An 11283-nucleotide genomic window follows, 5' to 3' on the forward strand; every position below is an offset into this window, starting at 1 on the left:
GGTTTCAAGTGCTTTCTCCGCCTCGGTTTTTTTCTTATGACTTCTCTTTTTGATGGGTTTCGATGCGGAAGGACCATCGTTGGGTGGTTGAGTTTCGGGGTCGGTTTCGGTTTGTGAAAGGTCGATGGAAGTTGGTGAAATGTTGATGGGCGTTTGTGTAAACAGGGTAGGTATCGAATCCTCTGTGTGGGAAGTTAGTATACAAACGATTCTCAATATACGATGCATAACTCGCTTCAACGGGCATAGAAGAGTGTATGAAAAATGGACGAGGCATTGGACGATTGGGTGGTGGGCTAGGATTATTTTCTTGGAATGCATACGGGTTGTTCGGGTCATAATCACGGTTATGAGGATGCATTTTTTCGTTTTGAAGAAGGAGAATTGAAGATGATTATAGAAGATGTGGTTGAATGTGGTAAAAAATGTAAGAAAAATGTGAGTTTTATAGTGAAAAAATAATTTTTTTTAACATAGTCGTTGGCCAACGGCTAGTTTGGTTTGTCCATTGAGAGCCCGCCATGTCAGCTTGTCAAGACCGCCCCACGCCCGGCTTGAAACCCAAGCCCCAAGGGCCACGCCCCAACCCAAGCCCCATACTTCATAGTCTAAGAAAAATTGTGATGATGACATGTGACATTCCTTAGACCATGTGTGTGTATATGTGTATATATATATATACACATATATATATACACACACAAACATATATATGGGGAAAGATTTACTAAAAAGTGAATTTTGTCTAAATAGCTTAAGAAGAATTGTGATAATGACATGTGACATTCCTTAGACCATATGTTATAAAGCCCCTTGTGGGGCGTTATGCGACAAGTGACGAAAAGTGGAAGAGGGGGCTTTATGGGACTTTATATCACAATAGAGTATAGTGGTAAGGGGGTTATATAACCCCTTCAATTATACATACATATGTATGTATATATATGTGTGTGAGTTGGGAAGAATGGGTCACACCGTTATGTATTTCACGAGGATTGAAATTTTCTCACCCATAGCGTCGGCCGTAGTGGTGTAGTCGGGCGCTATGGGGTGCCATGGTCTTATTTCGCGCGACATACCGCCCCACTACGAGTGGCCTTATAAGTAGGAAAGAAGGGCATTTTGGTACTAAAAGATTTGGATTCTTATAAGGTTGCTCGGTGTGGGGGACGGCCCTGGCCCATCCAGCCACGGCGCCGGTCCCCGGCACCATTTCCTTAGGAGCGTCGTCGTCTTCAGCAGCTTGGGGAGGAGGTTCATGTCAGGCCTCCTTCTTCTCACACAAACATATAAATACAACATACACACACACACGCACACACATATATATAGCCCCATCCTCCATTTCCTTAGGGGCATCCTTCTTGGTTGTTGACATGACGCTGACGTAGAGGGGCATCCTCCAAAGACTTGCCCCCTCCCACACCAACACCAAGTAGCCTAATGTGAAGATGATATGTGTCACCCTCTTTGTTTTCTCAAGAAATACAGTAAAAAAATGCAGTACAAAAAAATCTAACACAAAAAATTCAATACAAAAAAATATAGCACAAAAAATTCTAGTCAAAATATAGCAAAAAAAAGTTCAACACAAAAAAAAATCTATTACAAAAAGCAAAAAAAAAAAATCTAACAAAAAAAGTTTTAAGACAAAAAATTCAGCACAAAAATGTTATACAACACATTTTTTTGTTTTTTATTTGTCATATTTATATAGCAATAATGTACTTAAACTAAAGATAAAAAACGCTCTATTTTATGGTGAAGTTTTTATGAAAAAATAAAAAGCTATGAAAGTTTAAAAAATGAGAGTAGAATATGCATGTGTCTTGCATGTGGAAAAAAAAGTCAATAAATATGATTTTTCCAAAGATATCTCACACTCCACTTTTTTCCTACATTTTTATTTTAACCAACGATTTGAAAAATTCAAAGATACCTTACACTCCTCAATTTGACAAGTGCAATGATGATTATAAAGAATTAAATTTGCATCTTATCACATTACATATCAACCACTCAAGTTTGGGTTGCAACCTAGGTTGCTCTACCAACCCATTTGTCAACTTAGACTCGGGTGTGATTCCCCGTCCCACCTCCACATAACCTCCACCTCACCACCTTCATCTTCCCCCATCAACATGAAATGATCTCCCCATCCATCTTCATCCATTCCTTCCAATAATATTAAGAGAGAGAGAGGGTCAACAGAGAGAGATAGAAAGGGGGTGTTCCCTGTCGGGGTCACCTGCCACATCATCTCCCCCGATTGCCTTTCCCGACCCATACCAACTAGTCTTAGGTTGGTGTGAATTTCTTTTTTTTTTTCAAACTTTTGTCTTATTGATGAATAACCCAATTCTAGGTCACCATTGAAAGTAGTCTAACATGAACTTTTCTAATCAGTTATCCAAATTGTTATTAAATATACAAGTCTTTTTTAAGCATTTATTTAACTAGTCCTAAAATCATTTGAAAAAGATTATACTTTAGAGAAAAAAAAGGTTATTAAAAGGATTTGATTAGAATCCAAAGCACATATAGAGAGTGTTAGGTGCAATGTTCTTGTTATTATGAAGGAACTATTGGGAGGGAGTAGAGTGGAAGTTAGCTACCATAATTAAACATAACATAATTTTAACCTTCTATTCATTCTTTTTTATGAAAACAAATACAACTTGCTATCTACATAATCATTTTTTTTCTTATTTTTAACATGCAAAATTAATTAATAATAAACACTTTACCTAACATAAATAAGTTTACTTTAAAATCATAAAATTTTACAAAATCCTTTATTAGAAAACTTGTATTATTATCTTAATCCAGATTTCGTAAGAGCAACTGCAATAGTGATCTGTCAACTCTCACGGATGTATATGAGCCTCTCGCGTTGGAGATGGTCTAGATCTAATTCTAGTTAAAACATAAATTATTAAGAAAGTTTACATAATTACTTCCATTGTGTCTATGTCCATGGAAAGTACATGAAGTAGACTTAGAACATAGACAAAAGAGACACACCACCCTTCTCATAAATGGTTTCAAAGTATGTCTTCAAGAAGAAGCATTCAAATTCTTGATCCATATTTTCACCTGAAAAATGCATAGAGTCTGCAACAGATTTGCTGACTCTTCACCAAACTCTAAAAAATCATAGGTTGAATGCATAATATTCCTGTAAGTATTTCAAGTTCATGGCATTATTCAAAGATTAAACTCATTTATTCATCACTGATTCTGTTTCCTGCAATTATTTAGAGTTTGATCAGAAAATGCAGCTGAAAATCCCAGAATTTTGCTAGAAGATCCTGTGAAGAGATTGCAGACAAAAGGATTGAAGGAGGTTCAACAATGGCAACAGCTTGGGATCACTTGGGGGAGATTGCAAATGTGGCTCAGCTATCAGGGATTGATGCGGTGCGGTTAATAGGGATGATCATACAAGCTGCTAGCACAGCGCGTTTGCACAAGAACAACTGCAAGCAATTTGCAATGCATTTGAGGTTAATTGGAAATCTTTTGGACCAACTGAAAATTAGTGAGCTAAAGAAGTATCCTGAAACACGGGAGCCATTGGAGCAGCTCGAGGATGCGTTGAGGAGGTCTTACATTTTGGTCAATTCGTGTCAAGTTCGTAGCTATTTGTACCTGCTTGCCATGGGGTGGACCATTGTTTACCAGTTCAGGAAGGCTCAAGATGAGATTGATCGGTATTTGAAGATCATCCCGCTCATCAGTCTCGTGAATAATGCTCGAGTTAGGGTACATTTCCTATAGCATTCTCAACTAGGGATGTCAATTGTGTCGGGTTAACTAGTTAAATTGATGAACCCCAACACGACCATATATTTAGTTGTGGCAAAACATTATCCCTAATCCGCACACAATTTAATTCGTGTTAACCCGAAAATAACCCGTGAAACAGGTTGGCATGTTTTAAACTGGTTAAACGGTTAACAGTGCTAATAAATCGCTTAAAAGGCCCAAAAAAAATCAACCTTATAAAAAAAATATTTTTTATTCTAATTTATAAACGGTTTGAACGCTAGACCTGTTTAATTAAACAAGTTGAATAGGTCAACCCATACACGAACCTTTTAATGAAACATGTTAAACAGGCCCTATTTATTCAAGGGTTTAAAAACGACAATTAAAACCTGATTATTTTCATGTCACGTCAAGAAAGGCCACCCCTATTCTCCACTAGAGGTGCACAAAAAGGTTTTTTAGAACCGGAACCGGGTAGGACCCGGGTCCGGTTTTGGTCAACAGTCAACAACCGGTTCCGGGTACGTTCGGGTTTTTTCCGGGTCTTGACCAGTTTGGCTGGTTTTTTTCGGGTTTTGGCCGGTTCGGGTCCGGATTTTGACCGGGTAGAGGTGGAACCGGTTCTGGTAGTTCCAGTTCGGTTCCTTTTTCTTTGGCCGGGTCTTGAACTGGTCTGTACCTGCTGTTCCGGTAGGGTAGGAACCAGTTCCGGGTCAGGTATTCAGGGTCGGGTCCGGAACCAGGTATTTTGTGCACCTCTATTCTCCACTACTCATCACAGCCCACGTGTAAGTGGATGGATTTGGATTACGGGTTGACAGTCGCCTAATGCTTATTTTAATGCATTTAACTTAGTACTGTAACAATATTGTTCTTCTAATCATGATTTGCACATTAGTTACTTAAAAAGTTAGAATGGACTAAAAGTGTATGCTAGTCAACCCGCTCGTACTATAAATGACCCGTTTCAACAATAGTCATAAGAGATTTATATAAAAATCTTCTAAGCAGGAAAGATTAGAGTATATAGAAATGGACCGGCACGAATACACATTGGATGATGAAGACAGAAAGGTGCAAGAAGTTATCATGAACCCTGACCCATTCAACACCGATGTTTCGGTTTTGAGGAGATCATTTTCTTATAGCTACCCAGACTTGCCTTTCAATGAGGTTATCAAGAAAGAAAATGAAAAACTTCATTTTGAACTACAAAGATCACAATCTTGCCTGGATGCTAGCCAGAGTGAAATAATTCAAAATTTTATGGAAATCGCGCACGTTTTTGCTTCCGATCATCAATGTGAGGATATGCCATATTATCCATATGCCAGCAGAAATCAAGTACATGAAAATAGTAATGATATGCAAATAGTTGTTCATTCAGCTTCATATTCTCAAGATCAGAATGATTATGATATGCCATATTATTCATATGTCAGCAGCAATCAAGAACATGAAAATAGTAATGGTATGCAAATAATTGTTCATTCGGATTCAAATTCTCAATTTGAGAGGGCTATACCGTATTATCCGTATGTCAGCAGCCAACAAGAAGATGAAAATAGAAATGATCTGCAAATGATTGTTCATTCAGCTTCAAATACACAATTTGAGAAGGCTATACCATATTATCCGTATGTCAGCAGCAATCAAGAACATGAAAAGAGTAACGATGCGCAAATAATTGTTCGTTCAGCTTCAAATTCTAAGTTTGCGAAGGCGATTCCATATTATCCAGATGTCAGCAGCAAACAAGAACGTGAAAACAGTAGTGATCTGCAAATAGGTGTTCGTTCAGCGTTAAGGTCGGTATTTATCTTATGCATACAAGAATCTAGTATATGTAGTACATGTTATGTATGTGTGATGTTTAACAGTACTTTTATGTGATGATATGGCAGAAGCACTTCTTCCACTTCTTCTAGACAAGATTTACTTTCTTCTAGAAGAATCCATCGACATGAAGAATGGCATTCGGGCCCACTTGGCTGTTGTTCCGAGCCGATGATGTGTATGTCCTACAAAATTTGTTTTATTTAAAAATAATAGAGTTATTAATAAAATGATTTAGGAAGTTTTATACATTAAAATCCACTTTGGACTAGCTCTGACCCATCCGACATGTTTCCTTTTAACCTAACTTCTTGATTTAACACATTCCACTCTCCGCAGACCCTACCAATAGCTTTGCTATTTGTGGGATTTACTTGTTGTTGATCTGGTAGAGATAAAACATACCCAATATTTTATATAAATACGGGTAAGTTTCATCATCTAAAACCAAATATCTGCTGCCAAAAATACTCTAAATCATTCTAAAGTTGTTAGCCATTTAAAAGCTTTATGTGAACTAACAAGTTGTACTTCTTTGTGTAGGCGTAAAAACCTTACTTTTCCCCTGTGGAACACTCTCAAAAATAGCTACTGCAGCCACAAACAGGCACATGAGTAAGATTCTGTATTTATCAATTCAATTTGGCACCTTAGATCTTCACTTTTCATTTGAATATAACTTTAATATGGTCTTCAACTCATTGGGATCATATGTGTTGATGAATAAGAGACCGTTCATTCCTGAAACATACAGTGAGAGAAATTTATTATTTCAATGTCGATGAGAGTACTTAATTCCTGAGGATAAAAGTTTAAACGACTTAGGAGATTTTAGGCATTAAAGTTGCCTTTTGACGGCTTTCAAGTTTCAACATCTTTGACCCGTTTAGATAGTTTTATATTTGACCCATTTGAGATCCGACACTACCCAAATAGACGAATTCAAAAGTAACGAAAATGCCAACTCTATAAGTTTATGTCATCATTTAACTAAGGGTGGACATTTTGCTATCTTTATTATTTTTCTATAATGCATTAGAAGCTCACACCAAAATCGGTGTTTGCATCAGCTTCTGCAGATGCCTGCAATGAGCTGTTGGCTTACTCTCTTATTGCATCATGCTGTTGCTATACTTGTTGTATCAGAATGAAGCTTCGGAATGCATTAAACATCAGGGTAATAATCTTTAAATAACAACCCGATTACCAATTAAATTTACTGAAATATTGCATTTATTTACATAAGTTAGTTGCATCTTCGTTCCTCGGTATCATTCCTTATTATAACCTACTTTGTTTCACAGGGAGGGTGGTGTAATGATTTCTTATTGCATTTTTGCTGCTGTTGTTGTGCCCTAGTCCAAGAATTACGCGAAATTGAGATACGAGGAATTCATGGTACGTCCTATATAGTTTCGAGAGCATGATTGTAAAAATCCCGACTAGCATTCAATTAATCGCTAAATGGTCAACGGCGGCCCTAGGCAGTCCTAATCGGCCAAAAATCGGCAGTTCCGGACAAATTGCGGCCAATTGCCGGCCATTTTCCAGTCAAACCATGTAAATATCGGCAATTAATCTTGTCTACTTAAAAAATGAGCCGATGAGGGGTTAAATCTTGTCTTGCTAAAAAAATGACATCTAAGAATGTGTGCGTATATATATAGAACTGAAGATTACATAAAAAAAATCCCAGTCCGCTTAATCCTGATTAATCTCTTTTAATCGCTAGTCCTTACCCCACCGGCCGACTAGTGCCTAGCAATTCTTACAATATTGTTTTCGAGCCCTCAAACGAAACCTATTCTATCCACAAGCTTTTAGTAATATGGTAGTGATATGTCATTACATGCGACTATCTCCACTATATAAAGAAAAAAAATTAAGGAAAAATCAAATTCGCTAGTAAATACTAGAAAAAAAGGCTTTCTACATATGCATCTAGGGTTGTAAACGAACAGAACGTTCAGCGAACAGTGCGTGAATCGTTTTCGGCGGGAAGTTCATTTATGTGTGTTCGATTAGCTTAACGAACGAACACGAACAAAGAATTTCGTTTGGTTAGCTTAGTGAACGAACACGAACAAAGGTCTCGTTCGTTCGATTGCGTTTGTGAACGTTTGGTAATATGTTCAGTTACGTTCGTTTGTGTTTGTTTGATTATATTAAAAAATAATAAATAATAAACCTTTTACCTAAACATATTGAAAACTTGAAACCATGTTTTTTTCTACGTTAGCTAAAATTTGGACATTTAAGACTTTTTTTTTTTGGATAATTATGTCAAAGTTAGTTAAACTTGATTCATCGTTTGATGGTTGTAGAAGACTTCTTGTGTTTTTATTTATCATTTTATGGTTGTATTTAACTACTTATGTCCAATGTTTAAGGTTAGCAATGTTATTATTTTTTATTTTCAAGTTCAATGTTCATTTACGTTCGTTTATGTTCGAGACCAATGTTCACGAACTGTTCATGAACAACTGAATTTTCTTAACGAACGAACACAAACAACTTATATTCGGTATGCGTTCGTGGACAGTTCGCGAACATGTTAATTTCCTTAACAAACAAACACGAACATGGCCTTGTCCGTGTTCGTTTGGTTCGGTTACAGCCCTGTATGCATCGACTAAAGCAACGATTTTTCTTTTTTTTTTTGCATAAACATAAATTATTTTCACTTGTAACCGATCATTTCGTGATCAATGTGGGTTGCGTATCACCATTTGCAGGTCCACTAAAGACAAAAACAAGCCCTCCTTCCTGCCAATACATGGAATCCTAATGACATATTCATTATGGAATTCTTTCATCTTCTCAACAACCCGGTTTGTGGTTTCGGATTATTTTGTTCTTGATTCTTTCATGCCTTACATTGGTTTGATGATGGTTAGCTGGTTTGTATTTGTGGATGATGAATTTGAAAATGTTTACAGTTGACCTAGTGAGCAACAAACAATTTTACTTGTTTAATATAGGATTATTCTACTTGACATGTACTTTAACTGTATGTAGGGAACTAAGAAATATCTTATTTTAATTTTAAGTTTTTAACCATTTTATTATTTGAAAACAAGAAAGTGAGAATAGCATTAAAAATTACGGTTGATTGCTTATGACTTAATAAGACCACATTGTCATTTTACTCATTCTAACACATGTCTTAACCATCTTTCTAAACAACTTCAGCACATGATATCACATTTCTATGGAGCATTTTGTCGAATGGGCATATTCCATATCACCGACTTTTGCAAGAATCTTAGATCAGGGTTTAAAGTGTTATAAATGGGCATCTTCGGGGATGACGACCCCCTATCTCTCTCTCTCATCGAGAAATATTTTAGTGTAAATTATGTTACATTCTGTTAAACTACCTTAATTAGGAAAAGGTCATCGGGGCTCGGTACCTCAAAAGTAGGGGTGTGCATGGGTCGATTTGGTTCGGTTTTTACTATTAACCATAACCGCTAGGTTCGGTTATGAGATTCCTTAACCATAACCATAACCATAACCAAACTTCGGCTATGGTTGTTCATTTCAGTTAATTAACCAAGCAAGTTTTGAAATAAATAAGGGAGTGCATTAGGGGCGTGACGTGGGATAACCAATACTGCACTTTTTGGTTAAACTACTAATGTGGGATTCCTTATAATAAGGTAACTCTCAACAAAAAAAAGTTATAATGATAACACCTTAGTTCATCAAATAAAAGGCATCTACTTCAAAATCACTCTATTAACATGCTTGTATCTTAGTAAAAAAACTTCTATATGGTTCACGTACAACATAAATCCATCATATAGACTTAATATCACAAGTTTGGTTAGGTTATGGTTATATCGGTTAACCAAAGCTTCATAACCATAACCATAACTAATTGGTCGGTTAATCAAAGTTTCATAACCATAACCATCGGTTATATCGGTGATCGGTTAATAGCGGTTCGGTATGTCGGTTATCGGTTATAGCGGTTAATTTGCTCACCCTTAGGCCAATAGGTTAGTTTCGCTTTTGCGACAACAGCGCCCACATGTTATGGACTGAAACCATCGCAAGGTATGGGACTTGTCCCACATTGGTTATATGGGTAACCAATATGGGGTTTATTTACTAAATAGGGCTCTCTCACCCACCAGACTAGTCTTTTGGATCGAGTTCTCTTGTTTGGTATATAACATTGGTATTCGAGCCAGAACTCGGAGTGATGGCCTGGAGAGAACCAGCTGTGACCAACGAGGCTCAGAGTGGTGGCCTAGGAAGAGCCTGTAGTGACTAACGAGGAGGTTAGCCCTTAAGGAGGATCGATTGTTATGGTCTGAAACCATTGCAATGTATAGGACTTGTCTCACATCAGTTGTATGGGCAAATGATGTGGGATTTATATACCAAATGGGCTCTCTAACCCACCAGACTCAAACCATTGCAAGATATCCCACATGTATGGGCAACTGATGTAAGATTTATATACCAAATGGACTCTCTCACCCAAGACTCATTTTTTGGGTTGAGTGGAATATTGCAATTAGGAGCCAACCAATATAGGAACTAAACCATTATTAAATTAATTTGATTTTAACAAAAAAAGAATAAAAATTTGTATTTGGGTTGTGTTCCTACTATACGTGTAAAAAACCGGTTTGTGAAAAAAACCGAACTGTTTTTTTTTAAACCAGTTTAATGGAAACTGATTTTGATTAGAACCGAACCAGTGGGTCGCAAACCACTTCCAGATATCAATTTAAAACCTGATTGAAAAATTGTTTTATAAAAATCGGATTGTGACTGTTGAAAAACTGGTCGGGTTAACCGGGAAAAAACCCGAAATCATTGCACTATTGAAGAGGTATGGTCCCAATTCCTTGCCTACATGGCAAGGACCACACCACTTTTCCATCCTACATGGCGTATACATCAGCAAGCGAATCCAGAAGCTTCTAGAAGCTTCTGGAATATGGCAAGGCGACACCAAAGATGCTCCCTCCGACCAAAGGACAAAACGTGTCACCATTCATCAAGCGCCATATAGGCCTGTAACAAATCAAGGAGCAGACCGACATCAGCGGTACGACGTTTCCAGCATGAGCAAATATAGGCGCGCCACGTGTACCACTACCCTGACCACAGCAGAGGAGACCAAGAGGATATTCCCCTTGGTCGGACAGCTGGCGTCCTATAACAGTTGGCAATGCTGCTCCTCCCTCTTTCACCATCCGGCTATAAATAGGACCCTTCATCATTCAGGTTGAATCATCTTACTCTCTATACTCTCACACTATACACACACTGTTTATTCCCCTCAGAATAGTACTTATTCTCACGCCGGAGCCTGGTTAAGAGGGAAAACCCCCATATTCCCCTCTTAACGAGACTAACGGTGTTGCTGTTTTGCAGGATCTTAGTTATTTCACGAGCAGAGAAGGAGATTGAACCCACAGAAGAGACAATCCCACAGATTAACCTTAGTGTTAGCCTGTGTTTCATCATTGGCGCCATCCGCTTTTCTTGCAAAACCACCCTCATCTCTTTTCTCTTCAAAAAATCTCTGAAATGGCTGAACCAAGCCCTTCTCCTCAGATGGACGAAGAAATCTCTTCCTTTGGACTCGTTTCGGACACTGCACACGTCCAAAGAGCCCAAGGGAACGAGACCATCCAAGAAGAACAAAGAAAC

At 37.7% G+C, this 11283-nt stretch overlaps 1 protein-coding gene across 2 annotated transcripts; it reads left to right on the forward strand.

The window, feature by feature from the left end:
• The first annotated feature begins 3039 nt into the window (after nucleotides 1-3039).
• Nucleotides 3040-8609, forward strand: LOC110876261 (protein MID1-COMPLEMENTING ACTIVITY 1). 2 transcript variants are annotated; one of them, XM_035977556.1, is made up of 8 exons: nucleotides 3040-3180; nucleotides 3262-3765; nucleotides 4783-5579; nucleotides 5676-5785; nucleotides 6151-6222; nucleotides 6678-6784; nucleotides 6912-7005; nucleotides 8343-8609. In XM_035977556.1, exons 2-8 carry the CDS (start codon nucleotides 3355-3357, stop codon nucleotides 8393-8395), a joined length of 1644 nt encoding a protein of 547 aa, XP_035833449.1. In that variant the 5' UTR covers nucleotides 3040-3180; nucleotides 3262-3354; the 3' UTR covers nucleotides 8396-8609. The 2 variants fall into 2 exon arrangements, 1 of the variants encoding a protein (XP_035833449.1); XR_004867102.1 differs by lacking the exon at nucleotides 6678-6784.
• Nucleotides 8610-11283: the final 2674 nt, after the last annotated feature.

Source organism: Helianthus annuus, chromosome 9 (assembly GCF_002127325.2).
Source record: "Helianthus annuus cultivar XRQ/B chromosome 9, HanXRQr2.0-SUNRISE, whole genome shotgun sequence".
Classification (NCBI taxonomy): domain Eukaryota; kingdom Viridiplantae; phylum Streptophyta; class Magnoliopsida; order Asterales; family Asteraceae; genus Helianthus; species Helianthus annuus.